The following is a 15452-nucleotide window of genomic DNA, read 5'->3' on the forward strand; positions in this document are numbered from 1 at the left end:
CAAACAAAAATGACTTTAAATTTCGTTTATCACCTTATATTAACTACAATGACAAAGTCAAAGGTAGTTTCTGACAGTATCCCCATGCTGTTTTCTTTCTCTTCAAAAAACATTTGAAGTGATCTTCATAAAAAACATTTGAAGTGATCCCTAGCTGACTATTCTACCACTTGTTCTTTGCATAGTCGGTAGCCTACATTGTAATATGTAGTTCCGTTTACAGCAATGATTATCCAGATTTGGTAATCTTGAAAAGTTTGTATATCATCAGGGTGCTCAAATCCAATACTGCTTAGAAAAACGAGTACTAAAGTAAAATGAATTAGCTGATTCTGGATAACAAAACTAAGGCTATCCAAATCCGGATCACTCTGATCCAGATTACTTTTTTGAACAACTGGTCCAAGAGTTATCTGTTGTGTATGTAAGTCAAGTATGAGAGGAAGACGCAGGCCACGTGAATGCATCATTTGGTTACCTCGGCAGGTGCATTGAATAATCGAATGTGATTGGCTCTTTCAGCGTCTCTGTCAGTATCGACTGCCACCCAATCCAGCCTCCGTCTCCTGACGTCAGTTTTGCGTCGAGCCTCACTTGAACTCAATTCAAACTTTTATTCAGATTTGTTTCCATAATGAGCAGGAGTTGAGCCTCATGGAACGCCTGGGAACAGCTTTAGCAGACGTTGAATTTCACATACCGCTGCTAGTTGACCTAAGCTAGCTGTGCCATTCCGCCAGGAGCCGTTTCACTAGACTTACTTTGTGTGCCCGAAGAGGACCGACGGCAGCTGGAGGAGACGTGACGCTGTGTGAATGTCCAGCACACACAACTGACAGCCACCATGTCAGGTTTAACACTACAGGTAACATTTAATGCCACAGGTCGTCAATTCTGCAGATGAAGTTAAATTATCATGGAGATATTAGGTGCCAACATTACGCCAGTTAATATTATCCGACATTTAGTTGAGTTAAACAACGCTAGTTGCTATTTCACCAGACGGGCGCACTGGATTTTCCTGTTTGTCTTGTTTGCCTCTCCTCATAGTTCCTATGTCTTTCTGGGTGTCAGAAAAATACTATTAACTAATGTTTCATTGAAGCTAATTATTTTAACGCCTCAGTCTCGTTAAGAAAATAAAAAATGGCAAGAGTTAGCAAAGCTCACTCCTCGGCTTTATTAGTGAGTTTCTTATTCAAACACAGTCTCTGCCTAAAATGGTTTATTTCAGGAAAGATTAACGTTAGCTTACACTTTGAATATTTGTTGTTTGTCCTGTTGAAAGCAGATGAATTGCTGAAGAGAGTTGTAGCCCATGATTAGACATTTTAGGGACTGTTCGTTACTTATGGGGGGGTGAAGCATGTCAAATAATTTTTCAAGCACTGGGGAGGGACTTGTGTTTTTATTTTGGCTGATTTTTTTATTTATATCACAGCATATTGAAAAAACATGCCCTCTAAACCAGGTTTGGAAGGCATTTTTTCCCCTTTAAAAATCACAAAATTACACCATTAATCCTAGCCAGGAACTGTAAAAATAGAAATTATTGTTGGATTTTTATATATTTGTTGGTCCTTGAATACATTCTGTGGAATGAATGCTTCCATCAGAACAAAACCTAACCAAATTTGAACTTAAAATAGTGATATTTTAGTTCATCAAAGTTACTTTATTCACAGTTCAGATAAACCGTTTGCCCAAACTGAAAAACGGAGCCTTTTTTCAACTCCAGGATTTTGTCTTAAACTTTAAGCTTTCAAATACTTCTAACTATCTAACTATCTAACAATTATTACAAGGGAGGGTCATGCATTTTCCCCAAGTCACAGGTTTAAGGAGAAATATTTATAGTTTTGGGAAGGATTAAAAAAAAAACCTGGGTCACACCCCAGTCAACCCCTCCTCTGATAAATAAAGAACAGCCTGTTATTACAAAAAAAAAGTTATTTCCCATAAGGCCAGTCTAATTAAAATAAATAAATTACAACATCCATCGGTCATTATGATGTAAAAATGCTTGGTTCATTTTCTTTCAGTGGGAACCAAACTTGCCACCACTTCCTAGGACAGAGAAAGGTGTACTTGTTTTGATTGGCAGAAGGTGTGTCCTACAGTAGATAATAGCCAAAAACATGAATAGATACCGGTAATAACCAACACTAAAGCCACCCTACCTTTTGTTAAGCAATGCCACTTACTAGGAAGGACTGAGGTCTGATAGTCAGTGAAGGTGAATACTTTGTTAAGGTGTCTGGGCTTTGTATCCAGTGGTGGAGTAGAATGGTAATTGTAGGGAAATGCCTTCAAGGCTAAAGCATAACCTTAAAGCTCATCTATTTGAATCTTAAACAAATCCAACAATATTGTCATAAAATCTTTGAACATTTGTTCATTGTTCTCATCTTTTTATGCAACTTAATTTGGACTTGTAAATGTTTACTATGACAAAGCATGTCTTAGGATAATTGATTATGCCTCTGATTGTATTCTTAAATACTTGATCATACAAAAACAAACAATAAATAGCCTAAGTAAACAAATAAATAAATAGGAGGGACAGGATTTAAAGAAATTTGTGTTATATTAGGGGTTTTAATCTTCTGGTTGACAGCTGTTTGGATAATTTGCTGTCAGTTTCATTTTGAGGAATGTGTGAAGAGTCTGGGTACAATTAGTCGGAATTTAATTGGAGCTATCTAAATCTAAGATGTTTCAGATTCAGTCAAAACTGATCTGTAAATACCTTTAATTGCACACTCTGTATAACAAACTGGCCAAAGCAATTTCAGTAACTGTCTATTTATAGAGTATCTTAAATGAACACGCTGATAAGTGCAAATACAGTTTGAGACATCTTAAATTACTGTTTTGGCTGGTCATAATGAACTAAGTTTGCTTCCCAGTAAAGGTTTCCTGTCTGTTTTCCTCACACAATCCAGAGATGTGCAGGATTGGCAAACTTGAAACTGAAAATTGCCTGTCTGTATGATCATGGGTGTCTGTATCTGTGTGTCAGCCCTGTGATTGACTGGAGACATGTCCAGGGTGCATCCTGCCTTTTGCCTAATGCATACTGCTATAGACTCCACCTCCACATGACCCTGACCAGGATAAGCACTTTAGAAAATGGATATATGGATGAATGATGTAACAGCTTGCCATATACTGTTTAGTCCTCGGTTGTGTCACATGGATTTAGGATCGGTGCAGCAGCTGTCAGAGCTACTGACTAATTATTTGAAACAAAGCTGTGTTAACAGCTGTTACTAGATGTTCAGATTGAGTGTACTCAAAACATGTCACAAATGTTAAAACATTTTAAAGGGCTGTGGCTCAGGAGGAAGAGCAGTTGACCTCTTTTTCAGAGGGTCGGTGGTTCGATGTATTCTACATGTCGAAGTGTCTACGGTAGGGATGCACAATAATATTGGCATGTCATCGCTGTCGACTGATGTTGGCTTTAAATTGAACTATCAGAATCGGCCAACATGTTTTTCTTAATTTGCACAGTAAAGATTACATTAATTAATAAGCATTGTATTTCATTTCTCCATCTGCAGTATGCATGCATATGATCTTAATTCCACTACAGAAGAGAGTTGATGATTGCCAAAATTAGGTAGGGAAACAAATGGATATGGAGCTATCAGTATAGGTTATCAGTTAAATGAGTTGTTACATATCGGCATATTGAATATCGGCAAAAAGTCCAATATCATGCATCCCTAGTCCATAGGCAAGATGCTGAATCCCAAATTGCTCCTGATGGTTTAGCCGTTGGTGTGTGAATGTGTGTGTGAATGGGAAAATGCTGGCTTGTGTTGTACTCTGAGGTGTCTGCTTCTACCCCAGTAAAATGCATAGCCTATGAAAAAAGATTTTTTTTGTGGTGTTGACAGAGTTGAAAGATTACATTTTAAGAGACACACCCCAGGTAAATAGCGTAAAATTTTAACTAATAGATGCGACAATGAAACTTTCCCAGTTGATTTCTTACATTAAGATTATTATATTTTATATTCCAAGTTTTCTGAAATATTATATTTAAATGTGCAAATGATGCATTGTCTAATAAGATATGTAATATTTTGCATGTATTTCCTGAACAAACATCTGAACACTGGATAAAGACAGGTACAAAATTCTTGTTTCATTTTGTTGACATAGTAGAGTCAAAGGTTTTTACAGAGGGAAATTTGGATGTCTCTTTATATCACACCATAAATCAGAAAACAATTTACACCATGTTTATATTGATTAGGCTATGAATGATATATGAACAAACCCCTGTGTGAAAACCTGCAGAATATATGTAAGAATAAAACTGGAAAATTGGTTGTATTGTGCTACTGAAATTGAGATTTCTGGCTCAGAGAATTTTTGGGTCATGTAATTTTCAGAATCAGCCTTTAAAGATATGTATTGAAAAAAAAATACAACGTGAGGGTAAAAAATTAAACTAATAGATATCAGTATGAAACTTCCCCAGTTGACTACTTACATTAAGACAAGTAGTTTTTGTAGTACAATTTTTCTGAAATTTTATGTTTTAATATGCAAATGATGCATTATCTAATGAAATATGCAGTATTTGCAGACATTTCCAGAACATAAATTGGAACTAAAATAAACACACAAATAAGTTTTTTTTTTTTCTTTCTACTAGTCTGAAAGAAGAAATGTTATTGAAGGAAAATTGCTCAATATCTCAAACTTGACGAATACATGACAAAACTGTTTTCACCTGGGTTGTTTCACCTTAAGGAAATTAATCTGCGTGGGTTTTTTTTCTTGTATTGTTTAGAACCTGTCATACTGTTTAATATTTGATTTCTGTTGAACATTTTCTCCCTCTAGCTCCTAAAATATGAAGATTTATTGCTTATTATTATTGCTTACTATTGCTTATTGATTATAGTTGCCTACTGCTTATTCCTGATGGATGAGTTGATAATGAAAATGATGATTAGTGTCAGCTCTAATCTTGTCTCAGCACCTGATCTTCTGACACTGAAAAAAGCAACGTTACCACTACTGGAAAGCTGAACAGACCACAAGGGGGAGGCACTGTGCCATTTATTGTTGTTGACTGTCACAGTTTGATTTAACATGGGTTTAACTGGTCTGCCTGAAATATTCTACTTCCTCCCCTCCTTCCTCCAACTGGTTTCTCTCCTTTCTTTTTTTGCTTGTCCCAAACAGTGGACACAACATGTGCGTAATTTCCATTTGAATTTTGAAATTGCAGTTTTTTGTCTTTGATGTAATTGTTATTGTCACATGGGTGGAGATGTGGGTGATGGCTGTCCTTTGTTTGGTAGGGGGTGGTTTCAGTTAGTCTCAGCACTTGTTTTGGACTTCATGTGGATGGTACTTATAATGCAAACTACTTGAATTTCAGTTCCTGAAATCCATATGCATTCTTGTAATTGTTTAAAGAGTGTGCTCATGAAAAAGTATTAATTCTGAGATATAGGTGAGACAGTTAGACCCTATTCTAGGTGTCACCAGCAGGTTTTGGGAGAAACAATACAGACATTTTGGGTAATTTGTTATGATATGTAATGTAATACATATGTGATACATAAAGAAATATAAAAATAACAAAGGCAGTGTTCAGACGTTGAAGCAGTTGTGGTGTGTCCTTCAGAGTGGCAGCCTGCAGGGTCTGGTTGAAGGGGATATTCTGGACCCAGAGTTTCAGCAGCGTTTGGAGGATGCTCGTACTCTGCTCAGGCAGGAAATCCAGCGGGAGTTGAAGATCAAGGAGGCTGCTGAGAGACTACGGAGGGCCGTCACCAATCGCAAGAGCGCAGCTGATGTAGAGGGCCAACTCAAAGCCTCAAACCGCAAGCTGAACAAGTTGCATTGGGAACTGCAGGAGCTCAATGCCAGATCTATGGCCACAGAGAAGGACAGCGTCACAGGTAATTTAAACACATCATTTACTGGAACTTTGCTAAAATGGCAACTCGTGAACATTTAATAGAATGTCTGTTCTTTTGTCCAACACTTCCATACCTACTGCCTACAACAGGTCCAAATCCCTCTTGACCAGCACTTTGGTTCATGATGTGGTATTTTGAAAATTAATGGGTTTCTATAAAACTTATGGTGAATATTTAAGTTCTTGCTCATTGAGAACCCCTTGACCTCTGCTGTAGAACCATCAGCAGAAAATATCCACTTATATAGCCTACTGTGAAAATATATTGAGCACATTTATGCTCCACAGAGGATGAACCCTTTTCTATTTAGGACCCTCCAGGAGATTTCTTGTAGACAGCAGCAGTGGAGGAAAGCCAATTTACGCTGCATGTATATTATTAGGCTTTAGACTTGAAGGGGAAAACTTAACAAAGATTTTCAGGCCTTAATGAAATCTTGATTTTCTCAAAAGTACCATGCTGAAGCTTTGCACATGTAAAAATGCTTGTTTGGGTTAATGCAATATGTATTTCAAGGTGTTGCTATGTAGAGATGCAAAGTAAGGGAGGGGGGGGATGGAAATATATACAAATATCTGCTGCATCTGATTTAACACTGCTTTAGATCACTGCAGCAGAGGATCAGTGAGACAGTGTCTCGATATTGGAGACACCGAAAACACTCCAGCTATTAAATGACGCATGGTTAAGTCAGTTTACAGCAACTCAGTGTTTAGCACCACAATAACAAAGGTTTATTTAATGACTTTAGTTGTTCTTTTATCTCAAACATGTTAAGATGTTACATACCTTTACATGTTTCGGCGGAAACTTACGCCTTCCTCAGAAGTGTCACTTGGTGGTGGTTGTGACGCATTTTTATCAGTCTGTCAATCAGCCGATATTAGGGAGGCAGACAGCAGGTGGTGTGACATCTGTAGTTGTAGCAAGTACCCTGCTACATTAAAAAAATGCGGTGAATCACACTTTATGCGCCGGAGGTGGTAATTTGTATTAAAATGTATTTTGCTCAATGTAAGCCTCTTCTTTATAGTGATTGTGACCAACAATCACTATATTTTCTGAGTGACATCAACAGTGGTTTGTCTTAGCAAACCACTGTTGATGTCACTCAAAATCACGTCCACGTCCAACATACCTGCTTAGTTTAATTATCCAACACAGTTAAAATTGTATAATGTCTTCATGCTGGCGATAGCCATGGCCGGCATTCTGTTTTTGGTCTGTCTATCAAAGAACACAATGAGGGAACTTCTTCAAATTTGGCACAAATGTTCACTTGGCCAAGGATCAAGGTCAGTATGACCTCACAAAATATGTTTTTCGTCATAATTCAAGAATTCACATGCTAATTAGGACAAAATTCACATAAATGTCTAATAGGATAAAATTATGAAGTGATGACATTTTATGTCCAAAAGGTCAAACATGATAATGTTCTGCTAAAACACCTGTCTGGCCATTACTCAACATCAGAACTCAGGAACAGAAGGGGTGACATTTGGTCAGATACTGAATTGGTGGCACTAATTCTGAAACTGTGCTTATTGTATAGATCTTATGTGCTGTCAGGGGGAAGATGTATGTGACGCATCCATGTTTATTCAGACATGGATTTAAACTGTAGGAGAAACTTGACTAACTTGACACTTGAGTAGGATTTGAACATTTTGGATCCAGCTTACCTCAGTGGTAGCATCACAATCACACTGAGTCTGACAACACTGCACACTACTACCCCAAGCTTCTGTCAGAGTGCAAACACATCTGCCCTCTGAATAACTAAAAGATGGCACAGGTCATTAAGCCCTCTCCAATTGATCACCACAAATTGTCTTTACCAAGATACATAAAGCCTGACCTGCCATGTGGTTATTTTTACACAGGTTGCTCAGAGCAGGAAGACAACCAATCAGAGCCATGTCAGTGGGAAGAGGCCACATCACCAGTGGTCAGTCGAGTCAGAACCCTGAAGAAACAGCTTACCATGGAGACCAAAGTCAAACAGGGCGCTGAGAACATGATCCAAATTTACACAAACAGCTCAGTCAAGGTACAGTACAGTCCGGCCCAAATAAAAACATCACAACACAGACACACACTCACTTGGTCAGTTTGTGAATGGAGATGGTTTTCCTTCACAGTTTGTTTGTAGCAGGGAGTTGACGCCGACTCATTTGGTAAAATTCTGGCATCAGCAGAAAGCATTTCTGATGTGTAAGTAAGGACAGAGGTTTGGACAGGGGAGAGAAACAAAGGAATGCCACTGCAGACAGGGGACTTGAGGACAGGGCTGTTCCTTTGAGTGAGTAGAGCATGGTACTAACATGAACTCCACTATGTTTTGATTGTTTTAATTCAGTCCTGAATGTCTTCTTACTATTTATTTCTATCTTTTCATCTTCTTAGTTTCTTTCTAATTGAGTTTAAATACTCTTGTGTTTTTAAATGCTTTAAATATTGTTTGCTACACTCTTATAAGGAAGGGTAGTATTACAAACTAATTGAACAAGTGTGAGGTAATGCGGAAATTAACGCGAGGATGGTACCCCAAAAGTATTGTAAGGGAATGCAAAAGTATAGAAAATTATATTAAAGGAACTCTCATTTATACCTAGGGTGTAAGAAGCTTTGTTGGAACTGAATGTAAAGACAACAAATGGAGAAAGCAGACATGTCAACACACTGTGTATCCAACCATGTGAACAATTTGAGGAATTAGTGAGGATTTATTTATGTGCCAGTAGGATGACTTCAGCGTGGGATAGGTTCCACTACAGAGTAGCTGTCATTTTTGTGGGTGTGTCAAAGAATTAAAGGGACAGTTCACCTCAGAATCAAAAATACATATTTTCCTCTTGCCTGCAGTGCTGTTCATCAGTCTAGATTGTTTTGATGTGAGTTGCACAGTGTTGGAGAGATCAGCTGTAGAGATGTCTGCCTTCTCTTTAAAGATCAAGACACAACAAAACCACATCAGAGAACTAACGGTGACGAGAAATTTGATGAACAGCCGACCATTGGCTTGGTGTGTCTGGGCCTTACTAAAATGGAGCTAGATGGCACTTGGCTTGTGGTGCTCGAGCGGCCAAAAAAAAAATTACATTTGAAAAACTCAACGCCGATGTCTCTTTGCAGAACTCATGACCCGGTTATTCAAGATAATCCACAGACCTTGGTATGTGTTTCCACAGAATTACACCAGCCGACTGTATCTCCGCACAAAAGGAAGCGTGCATTTACTGATGGACGAACTTGCATCAGCGTGAGATGTAAGCATTAATGGTGTCTTCCTTGGCTGAGCTGTAACGCTAGCTAGCTCAGTGGTACTAGGTGAGCTAGCAGTTGATGCGCTCTGTCTTCTGCATGATGGCACGGTTGGTGGGTGTAGTTATGTAGAAAGAAAATATGTCCCACATGTAACTGCAAGGTCTGTTGATTATCTTGAGTAACTGGGTCATGATTTGTGGAAAGAGACATTGCTGTTGAGTTTATTTTTAAAAAAAATTGTGAGGTTTTTTTTTTTTTGCGCTTTGAGCACCACAAGCTGAGTGACATCTAGTTCCATTATATGGAAGAGAGGGCAGACATCTCTAAGGCTGATATCTCCAACATTCAGCAACTCACATCGAAACAGTCTAGACTGATAAATAGCACTACAGGTAAAGGAGAAAATACTGATTTTTGATTTTGGAGTGAATTCTCCCTTTTAAGTTTATTAGTGCCAGATACAAAATTTTTTCCTTACAGAGGATCAGTAACAAAACATCCACAAACTCTGCACAGGTTCTCTTGGTGTTACTTCATGCAAATGTATTAAATGCAACACCATGTAACTCTGTATTGGTGTCAGACATGAGTGTTATTAAGTCATCCCTAGCAGGAGAGGAGAGGACCGAGGAACGAAAGAAAGATGAGACAAGTGTTCAAAAAACTTTGAAACACAGGCCATCTAGATGGAATCCAAATTGGTCCTAAGGTTCAAGCCTTGGTTGTACTATACTTCTGATATGCTACTTCAGTGCACTATAAGAACAAATATTATTTGGGCCACTATACAAGATTGTAGATTAATATTTTATACAGAGGAATTCAGATTATAGACACTACTGCTGACTATCTGTGTAACTATTTGCCACAGTTTAGCACACTTATCATACAAGTTCCAGTCATATACTAGGTTTCTACCCAGTCTTATTCCACTCATTGTATCATGATGTGTCTGCACTGGACAACATGCATTAAGCTCCATAAGCTCATTTTCCAGGACAGGAAGATGATGTCCACAGCCCAGCAGATGTTGCAGGACAGTCGCACTAAGATTGAGCTCCTACGCATGCAGATTATCAAAATCAGTCAAGCCAGAGACGTGGTGGATGGCTTGCACGGTAAATTTAACAGCACTTACATGTACAGTTCTCATCTTGGCCTTATAATCTCCACCAGCACACAGTTTATAACACCTATTACTGAAACTGCTAACTGTGACAATTCCCATGTAAGAGACTCATCATTAGTGTTAACATTGAATGCACTGAGTCGAAACACTGCAGTAGTCTCTTATTGACAAATTGAGTCAACCATTTTCATTTTTGTAACAGGAAAAATGCTAACATTAAGGAAAATTTTAATCTAAATCACATGAAATAATCCAATTGATAATCAATGCAGTTATTTTGCATTACGTCAAACCCAACTCATGACGTACTTTCACACATTTTGGAAAAGACAGAAATCTCGATTTAAGGTCCATAAACCTTTTCCATACCTTTCAAATGCATTTCCTGGTATTCATTGGCAGAGGGACTTTGCTCAAGTTCCAGTGAGACAGAGAGCCATCATCGATGGTAACAGTCTTAAGTTCAACAAAAAAAGTCAAACAAGTGTCTCCAAGGTCAAGAATGAATTTCCATGTTCAAAACTGCAACAATTCATTTTGTTGGTTTACAGTTGAAGGCCTAATCCAGACAGACACAGTACTGTTTTTGAAAACATGGTTGGTTTTTTTCCCCTTCTTTTTTCTCAAAAAATCCTGTCTCATTGCCTTATTTGTGATGCCACGCAAAAGAGATAACGCACACTCTGATGTTATGATCCAAAAACTGTGATTTCCCTGTGTACACGTCAACACAGAAAACACAGTCTCTGAACTAGGCTTGCAACGATGTACCAGTTTCAAGGTATACTGTGATATTAAAATTGACGGTTATTGTACTGTGTACATTTGCTTATCTAAGACATTAGGAAAAAAATGCAACTGTACAGAAAATCTTAAATTTATTTTAGTTATTTACAAAAGGGAGACTTTTTGCACATACTTCCCTTGAAATAGGGTTTCAAGTTTCAAATATAGTAATAAAATATTTGTTTATCCAAAAATAACCCTTCCGTTTCAATTGTTTTGAAAGTCATTTTGACCAAATATAATAATAATAGTTCTCTGATACTGCTAAACCATAATATTTTCTGAGACAGTTATCATACTGTGAAAATCTCATAACGTTGCAACCCTACTCCGAACATCTTCACCCTGGAAGGAGTTTTACAGCAGGTCCATTTTCTGTGACCTAAAATGCAGTTTACATGTGGACTACAAAATAAATAGAAAAGCCATGTTTAAAAAAATCCCTGCGTACACATGTACTTGGACGTTATCTCCTTTGTGAAACAGCACAAATAAGCCGAAATTTTGTGCAATGGTGGATGTGGCCAAAATAGTGCTCGTTCTAACCTTGATAACAGGGCCTTTTTCATGTTTAAACATAAATGTACAGATAAGCTTCCACTATACTGAGGATCAGAGGCATCAGAATGCGCTACAATGTGACATTGCAGCCAGGTAGCCTTTTGGTTATAAGGTGCCCCAGGAATGAGTCCTAAACCCAGAAATGAGTTAGCATTTTTGCACTCCCAGTTCCCTTCTCTTAAAGTCAGTGGGTTTTTTGAATGGGTTTTTAGTTAAATGCCTGAAATAAGGTCACTTAAAGCTTAAGAGACTTTCATGTTTTGTTCTATGACATAAAAGATGCCAGTAAATGCCCCCCTCTTAAACTTTGAAGCTTTTATGTGTCTTTAAAAAAGGGGTTGCTAACAAGTGGCTAAATGACACTATGGAGCATTATCATGCCAAACACGGCTTTACAGCCTGGCTGTGGTAGGGATGTTAAGTCATGCAACCATAATGTAGTTTGTTTATAGCCTAACGTTTATAGCATTTTTACTTCTTGTGATTGCATTTGGGCATCAAAAATCACAAAGGTGGTGTTCATTTGTGAAGATTATCTCGCTAACCAAAGTGTGTTAGTATCATAAACCTTTGTTTGCCACAGAGCTTATGCTCAGCAATAATCCAGACTCCAATGGAAAAATCCCACAGGTTTTTTGACAAAGGGACCAGGGCGGAGCTAACTTCTGTGTCAGCCTACAGAAAAACGTCATCCCTTGAGCACTCAAGTGCTTTTTTACAGGCTTCTGATTGGCTAACATCGTCATCTTCTTCATGCCTGACTGGCCCACGTGACTCTGGGGTTAGGGTTATATCACTGCCTGTTGGTTTAACATGTTCTTGACAGGCTTTCAGTTGTGTGTTCCTTTGTCATTATGACAGATACATTTTTTCTAAGTGTGTTGACTGGATTTAAAAAAAAAAAAATTGACAACAGAGGAGGAAGAAAAACCATGTTTGCAAAAGTAGCCCTGTAAGTGTGGACAAGACTCTGTTTACTTCAGGTCCATAATTTTCAAAATGGAGCTTTGTGGAAATTATGATAATGAATTAAGCCCTTCAATAGTATTCCCATAGGTTTTTAAATACCTTTGACAACATGGACTCTTGCATTATAGTGGTGTTCATATACCTGGAAATGGACAAAGCTGACATTTAGATTTTTTGACCATATTAACTAATAACTATGAATAAAGCAGGTTTCAGAAAAAAACATATAAATGAAACATCAATGTGGTCTCTTGCTAATATCATATTTAATAGTTCTGACAACAGTCTTAAAGGGTGGTGCTTACTGTATCCACTCTCAAATCTGCTGGTGATGCCTGAGTCATGCTCCCTCTGACCTCAGGTCATCCTGTGGAGATGATCAGTCCTGTGGAGCTGCGGGTGGCTGACCTCATCCACCACTTGAGAATTGAATCAGCTGTAGCAGAAGGAGCCAAAAATGTGGTGAAGCAGTTGAGTGGACATAAGGTCCAGGATCGCCGCATACTCGCAGAGGTTGGTACCAGCCGGATATGTTTTGTTTATTGTGACGGCAGTCTCAAAACTAAACCTTAAAAAAGATCAAAGGCAGTAAAAGTGAATGTTTTTAATAAGGATTGAGCCAGACTGCATCCTAAGGTGTGTGAGGTGTGTAAAGGTAACTCAGAGAAATAGGGCTGATTGTGAAAAGTCTTGAATTTCATGAATTTGAAACACAGACCTCAAGCACAGAGAATATAAATTCACTAAAAAGAATATGGACATGTAAAGACAAAGCTGTGACACTGGTGGCCACAGAGCAGCGCATGTTAAGTATGCCAAAAACAAACTGAAGTAAATTTTTGGCAGCATGTTTTAAACCAGCACTGTGCTCAGTTTTTGACACAAAGTGTGATAAACTGTTGCTGCTGAGCTCCTGTGTTTGCTCAGTTTGTAGTCGTTTCATCCTTGGTTCAAGTTTGGTGTAAGTGAGGTGAATTCTCTTTGTACTGTATCATAATTGCTGAAAATGAATCAGTACACTGCTACCTGACATTTAACAACTTAGTCGTATCAGAAATGACCCAGACAGGTTATTTATCTTCGAGCAAGAATGTAAAATAGTTATCCCTTTATTGAGAAGTTCTTTATTGGTTGGATTAAGCTACTTGGTTTGTATAAGTGATGTAACAGCCTCCATTTGGTGAAAAGAAATTGCTTAAATACCTTGAGATTTTTAATAGATGGATTTCTGTCTGTCAGTCTGTCTACTGTGAGACTACAGCCAAGGGTCATCAGTGACATTTTACCTGCAGTGCATTCAAAAGCACATCTGCTGACTGGAATACTGTGCAGATATTTCAGACTGAAAAAGATATAAACTAAGAGTGTCAGGCTGACACACTGGTTCAACCTTGAGGTGACGTTAAACCTGAAAACTAGCTTGACTGAGACCAGGTTAGTCTGGAGGTATGTTACCATAGTAACTAAGGTTAGACTTAATTAAACTTACTTTATGAAACATGGTTTTATGGAATAAGCCTAATTTTTGAGGTAATGGTGGTATTTAAAAATTTATTTTTTCCAGTTTTGCCTTTATACAGTATATACAAAACGGGAAAAAAAGAACATATACATCGCAGCATATGAGTCAAAGTTCCCACTTGTTTACAATAATTTCAGCAGGTATCAGAGATGCTTGGAACATTTAGGATGTGTCCAACTCCACTTTTGCTAGTTAAAAACTGCAAATTCTGAGTGTAAAGTAAGGTGCAAGAAGCAAAGGGGTTGTATTTAGTCACTTAATTAATCATAGGTGTGTTTTGGGTGTTCAGTCAGAGTGCCATCTCCTATTTACATGGCAGATTCAACAAAATGGAGAAGTGAGTGGTTTTTTGTTGAGAGTAATGCAGTGAGAGCAGTAATGTCACTGCAGCAAATATGGTGGGACATTTAAGCAGCAACACTAAAAACTGTAGTTATAAACTTGACAGAACTAAACTTTTAGCTTTTAAAAAATCAATGAAGTTTCGCTGTTCCTTGTGTGTAAATACGTACAGCGTGTCTCTTTATGTGGAGTCAAACAGCAGCTCTACAGATCTGCTGATCTCTGCTATGTTCACATTTTACAAAATGTCATTAATATTTTCCTCATTAATGATGTCTTATTTCACCAACCTACACCCCTGGCTCTTCCCTGTTTGTGTAACAATGCAATTTTACATGTATTGTTAACCTGCCTATGTAGGCCCATTTTACTATCTGAATAAGAGGCCCTTTAAATAGCAGGAAAATACTGCACTATTCTGACTTTAGACCTGGTTTTTGTTGGTCAATGGTGTAGTGACTTTCTTCTGCCTCAAAATAGCAACACACCAACAATGCACCTGACCACACCTCATTTTAAGACAGACACACCCATAGGTGCACAGATGAGTGCAAGAACATTTGCTAATTACACAACATGGGTGCTGGCCATGAAAGTGACAATTGCATCAGTCTGAAACTAGCAATGACAGTTGCACTGCACAGTGCGCCTCTTTGTGCCAGGTGTAAGATAGGGCCCTGAATCTTACTGACTGATTGTTTCCCTCTCCTCAGAGGTGAGTCTTGTTCCCATTGGGACTGAGTCTAAGTATTGAAGTTAGAGAAGGGGTAAATCAACAGCAGACAGGAGACATTACCTCTGTCTGAACCTAAAGACCTAAATTGTTTGTCTGTATTCAGTATTTATCACAAACTTTGGGAAAAGTCTCCTAGCTGTGAAGAAGCGTTAATTATCAAATTGTTTCTCCCTCTAAGCTCAT

General features: G+C 38.1%; 1 protein-coding gene across 2 annotated transcripts in view; it reads left to right on the forward strand.

The window, feature by feature from the left end:
* The first annotated feature begins 569 nt into the window (after positions 1-569).
* The window catches only part of pkn3 (protein kinase N3), a 42059-nt gene continuing 27176 nt past the window's right edge, over positions 570-15452 (forward strand). Inside the window, exons 1-5 of one of the 2 annotated variants that reach the window (XM_049604010.1) lie at positions 570-865; positions 5657-5933; positions 7841-8007; positions 10222-10342; positions 13031-13182. In XM_049604010.1, the coding sequence (XP_049459967.1) occupies positions 845-865; positions 5657-5933; positions 7841-8007; positions 10222-10342; positions 13031-13182 (738 nt within the window). In that variant the 5' untranslated portion in view covers positions 570-844. Of the gene's footprint in view, positions 866-5656; positions 5934-7840; positions 8008-10221; positions 10343-13030; positions 13183-15452 lie in introns of those variants that run through there. The other variant, XM_049604011.1, reaches the window with a different exon arrangement.

This window comes from Epinephelus fuscoguttatus, linkage group LG18 (assembly GCF_011397635.1).
Source record: "Epinephelus fuscoguttatus linkage group LG18, E.fuscoguttatus.final_Chr_v1".
NCBI lineage: Eukaryota > Metazoa > Chordata > Actinopteri > Perciformes > Serranidae > Epinephelus > Epinephelus fuscoguttatus.